Source organism: Staurois parvus, unplaced genomic scaffold (genome assembly GCF_062004578.1).
Source record: "Staurois parvus isolate SC_StPar_1 unplaced genomic scaffold, SC_StPar_1.0 ptg000415l, whole genome shotgun sequence".
In the NCBI taxonomy this organism is placed as follows: domain Eukaryota; kingdom Metazoa; phylum Chordata; class Amphibia; order Anura; family Ranidae; genus Staurois; species Staurois parvus.
Window position 1 is genome coordinate 685535 of NW_028318211.1, and position 5468 is coordinate 691002.

Here is a 5468-nt window from a genome sequence, read left to right on the forward strand (position 1 = left end):
TCTGTGTCCCTGAGTAATGGTTCTCTGTCCCTAAGTAACTTTTCTCTGTCCCCAATTATCGTTTCTGTGGCCCTAACTCTGTCCCTGTCCCTAGTACAGAGCGGTCTGCCTCTGTTCAATGACTGCAGGCAAATGAAGAATTCCAAAATGGCCGCTATTTATAGCTCAACCATTACACAGTGCTGGCTGGCTGGCTGCTGATTGGCTGATGCGATCACATGTAGTTGAGGAATGCATTATGGGTCAGCGCGCCTTGTCTGCGCGCCTTCCCAGACATCCCCGCTCCGTCGCCGCACATGTCAGCCGCCATTTTCTGAAAAATTTCGATTCGCGCGTCCGAATTAGGCTATTTTTCGGATTCGGCACGAATCGAAATTTTTCCGATATTCGACTCGAATTCCACTTCGGATACTTCGATTCGCTCATCTCTAGATATGATCACAATATATAAATATCTAAATGGTGATTCTAGCATAGGAAGAAAACTGTCCAGTCTCAGGTTACTGAGGAGGACATATGGTCACTCAATGAAATTGGACAAGAAACAGTTTAACCTTAAACTGCGTAAGGAGTTCTTTAGTGATAGAACGGTAAGGATGTTGAACTCTTCCACAATCAGTGGTGTCAGCAGGAACTGTCGACAATTTCCAAAAATGTTTAAATAGGCAACCAGTATACAGTGATATGGGAAGTATTAGAGACATAAATGCATACACGTACCCACACAGGTTGAACTGGATGGGCTGATGTCTTTTTTCAACCTTACCAACTACAGTATGTAAACATGTAACTAAATATATTTTTTACCATTTTGATATTAACTCAAAATACTGGCTTATTGTAAATGTTTTTGAGTTTCCTTTTACAATATGCCCACCTACTACTTGTGCTTTTACCAAATCCTACAGGAAGAAAAAGCTGGCTCTGTAACTTTAGCTGTGCTTTGCAATAAACATTTTGCAAGTACAACGTATAAAGATCAACAAGCAGGGTTACAAAATGTACTTAGCTAGGAATTAAGAATCTGTCATATATATTTGATTTATGTAAAGGACATAGATCAGTTTAAACTGTACCTTTCAGTATCTTTAGGTACTTTCAATAAATTCATAAATAAATATTACAGTATACAACAACAGTATCATTTTGCACAAAGTCTGTACCTTTTATTGTTATGTCATCATGTACCACTGTGTGATGGGGTGGCAATTATTTTAATTCACTGGTACCCCCAACGCACTAAAGAAAATGCTACTCCAATGCCTCTATGTTGTACCACACTACAATCACACACTACTGCACGCCGTTGTGCTCTGCATCTGGAAATATAGTTCTGTTGAGTTTTCTGGTCCTTTTGTAGAGTACTTGGGCAGATGTTGGTGATCCCAACCTGCTTCATCTTGGATAGAGCACCCACCTTCCTACCTGCCTTTGTAGCCACAATAATGGACAAGTCTCCTGGCCAGAGTCTCGCTCACACATTCCAACACTTGGAATAAAGAAATGTCCACACATAATTGCATTTTCAGCACTTTTCTGCAACTTCATGTTTCTTTCATAACACATCACATTTGACATACTACCAGAACCTTTGTCGTGGAACACCATGAGCCTGAATAGACATTCTGTAGAACGTAAGCCATCTTCCTTTATGCTTCCCTCCTCTGAAAATCATTGGATGCTCACTCCCAGCATTGCAGGAGTGAAAACCAACAGTTTTTCGAGTCCTAGCAGTAAGGCAGAACGTGAGGATTGCTAACCAGGATTTTTGTAGCCAGGCTTCTGAGGGACCCAAATGGCCTACAGGTAAAACAATACAATTAATGATTACTTTATAAAGCTGCACACATTCTTAGTATTTACTGAGGCATTCTCAGGCTGAGCAGTGACCAAAAATATTCCCACCCTCCTGGCCAGCAACTTATTTCTTGTGTTTTGTTTGTATTAAACTGTCATCAAAGCTTGTGTGCAGTTTAAGGATCTTTAAATGACATTAATTTTGTGTAAAAGTGGATGGGGACTTGTCTAAAATATGCATACTGTTTTAGTGTGGTCCAGTTGTTAAGGCCAATCAATGTACAGTTGGATATATCCTGTCATAGTTCTCTGTAAACATCCCTAAGGATGAGTAGTGCTGCTGGGGCCTTGCCAAATTACAAAATTCAGGCCACAGACAAAATGTTTTGTTTGCATGTTTTATGTTTTCTCTGGTGCCTTCAAAGACCGTTAACGCATCCTTCTTGTTATTTATTTTTAATTATTGTTATTTATTGGATTTTTTTTGTAATAAAGAGCTGACATGGCCATTAAATCCCATGTCGGTGTAGTCTCAATGTCTTTTGGGTGATTACAGGTGGTAAGGGGTGGAATGGCCGAGTGAAGGTCTCAATCTGAAAAAAAAAAAAAACATACAAATGAATGCACACCTTTCCCTTTCTGGGATGCAGATCACTATTCCACTACACCTTTCTGTAAAAAAAAATCTATCAAGTTACAAAGTAGTCAATGTGCCCAGCTCCCCACTTTATACCTCAACTTCTAAATTATACAAAATTCTCACTTAGAAATAGTTTCATTCCCACCAGGGATGCTATCTTCTTAGTAGCCTTCAGTACAATTCTAGTCTTCCTTTGAAATACCCTTGTCATGGAAAAATCTCTTGTGAAAGATCTCTTTATGGAAAAAAAAATCCAAAAATAGACAAATAAACAAACATTATTATGTTTCTATTCTTATTTTGCAGATGGTTTTGCATCTTTAATACTATCACTTTTATACAAAATTTTCTTAAGTCCCCCTTTTACTTCCTGATTTCGTAAACTATATATGAGAGGATTTAGCAGAGGAGTTATCACACTGTAGAGCAGAGACAATAATTTGTCATTATCTGGGGTATCACTGGTCTTGACTCGTACATATGTAAAAGCTCCGGTCCCAAAGAACAAAGTAACTGAGACAAAGTGAGAGGCACAGGTTGAAAAAACCTTTTTCCTCCCTGTATTAGTGCTGATACGAAGAATGGCAGCAATAATTCGTCCATAAGAATAAAGCACTAGAGAAAAAGGTAGCGGTAGTACTAAAAAGCCAGTGACGGAAACTGAAATCTCATTAGCTCTAACATCTGTGCAGGCCAGCTTCAGCAATGGGGGTATGTCACAGAAAAAATGGTTGATAAGATTGGGACCACAGTAAGGTAAAGAAAAGATAGAGGCAGTCTGGCCAAGAGAAATAAGATTGCCAGAGAGCCAAGATAAAGTAGCCATTTTTAAGCATGTAGTTTTGTTCATAACTGAAAAGTATCTCAAGGGATTGCAGATTGCTACAAAGCGATCATATGCCATGACAGCTAGGAGGAAACACTCAGTGACACCAAGGGTGAAAAAGCAATACATCTGTGCACAGCAACCATAAAAGGGAATTGTCTTCTTCTTGGCCACAAACGTTTGGAGCAGTTTGGGGAGGGTGACAGATATGTAACATATTTCAAGAAAAGAGAGGTTACGTAAGAAATAGTACATCGGTGTATTGAGTAAGGAGTCCAAAGTGACCACTGTGATGATAGTAAGATTGCCCAGAATTGTGAATACATAGATTAGGAGAAAAAGGGTGAAGAGAATGAGCTGAAGCTTCACATTGAAATTGCTGAATCCCAATAGGATAAACTCTTCAACATAGGAGCTGTTTGCTGATAACTTGTCATAGGTGTATCTCATCTAGATATAAAATAAAGACAGAATAGCTTTTTTCATTTGTAAAAACACAAATTATACAAAATGTCATGCTTTTATTGCTGTTTATGAGCCCAATGGTGGAGACTTTTCCAAGCATTTCATATGGTCCCTAGGAAAGGAGAATAACTCCAACAGAAACAAAGCAATGAGAGCATTTTTAAGTAAGGTGCCCAACACACATACACATATCACATCTCATAACGCTTATATCAATACTTTACTAAAAGATTTGTCAATCTCAATTCTTCAACCTTTTTCAATAAAGACACGCACTGCGTGACACGGGTTTAAATGGCCACAGCAGCCCTTTTATGAACAAATGTATAAATAACATCAATTAAAACAATACCAACAATGCAACCAGGAAGGGGTTTCTCCTGGGGAAGGACCTTGCTTCTGTGATAACCACCAATAACCAAGTGGAAGCACCATACCCTACATGGGCCCTCAATTTTTGCAACAATATAGTTACACACTGACCCCCCAAAAAAACCCTGACTTGCCAAACTGCTCTGACAAATCTTACTTTTTTTAAAAGTTATTTGCCTCCGAATTCATAACCACAAAATATTACCCCACAACCAGGGGCAGACTGACCATTTGGAAACTCGGGCACTGCCCAAGGGCCCGGGGTCAGTAGGGGGCCCCATAAGATGCCCCTGGTACCTTTTTCATAGGCTTTTTTGAGTTTGGGCAAGGACACAGGGGCCCCATGATCCCCTATTGCCTGGGGGGCCCCATGAGTTGTCAGTCTGCCCCTGCCCACAACACCAAATACGCAGGAGCCTGGAATACAGGGCAGGAGGAAGGGGAAGTTTCTTCTTCACCTGACCTTTCCAGAATGAATACCCAGCATCCCTTGCACGAATCACCCTTGCAGCTCCAACCTACAGATCTGACCTTCAGCTACCAATCAGGTAAGAACTACGCCCCTTCCCCACTAAACTAACAAGATTTACCCTTTTCAGACCTGTTCCTCCCTTTAGTCATACCGACCTTCTGTTCCATTCTCTCTTCTCTGGTCACACTTTTTTTCTTCAGTGAAGCCAAGCTCTTCTTAGTTCCTCTGCCTTGCTTCCTTTCCCATTCTATTCTACCTTTAATGTGTTTTGTACCCTGGCATCTGCTGATACTTTGCATTACTGCAGGAGGGGAGGAAACCTCAACTAATATACACTGTGTGCACAAGTATTAGGCAAGTGAGTTTTTTTGACCAAATCATCATTTTGATGCATATTGTCCAACTCCAAGCTGTATAAACTTGAAAGCTTACTGGATTTAAGCATATCAGGTGATGTGCATTTGTGTAATGAGGAAGGGTGTGGCCTAAGGAGATCAACACCCTATATCAAGGTGTGCATAATTATTAGGCAACTTCTTTTCCTCAGGCAAAATGGGCCAAAAAAGAGATTTAACTGACTCTGAGAAGTCAAAAATTGTAAAACCTCTTTCAGAGGGATGCAGCACTCTTGAAATTGCTATGATATTGGAACGTGATCACAGAATCATTAAACGTTTTGTTGCAAATAGTCAACAGAGTTGCAAGAAACGTGTTGAGAAAAAAGTCACAAATTACAGTGAAGGAAATAAGTACTTAATCCCCTGCTGATTTTGAATGTTTGCCCACTCACACAGAAATGATCAGTCTAAAAATCAAATGGTAGGTGTATTGTAACACTGAGAGACAGAATAGCAACAAAAAATTCAAAAGAAATGCATGTCTAACAAATTATGAAT

At 39.8% G+C, this 5468-nt stretch overlaps 1 protein-coding gene across 1 annotated transcript; it reads right to left on the reverse strand.

Moving 5' to 3' along the window:
• Positions 1 to 2732: 2732 nt before the first annotated feature.
• On the reverse strand, positions 2733 to 3713 carry LOC149454803 (olfactory receptor 10A7-like). Its single transcript, XM_089686971.1, has one exon. It carries the CDS (start codon positions 3711 to 3713, stop codon positions 2733 to 2735), a length of 981 nt encoding a protein of 326 aa, XP_089543097.1.
• Between the last annotated feature and the right edge of the window lie 1755 nt (positions 3714 to 5468).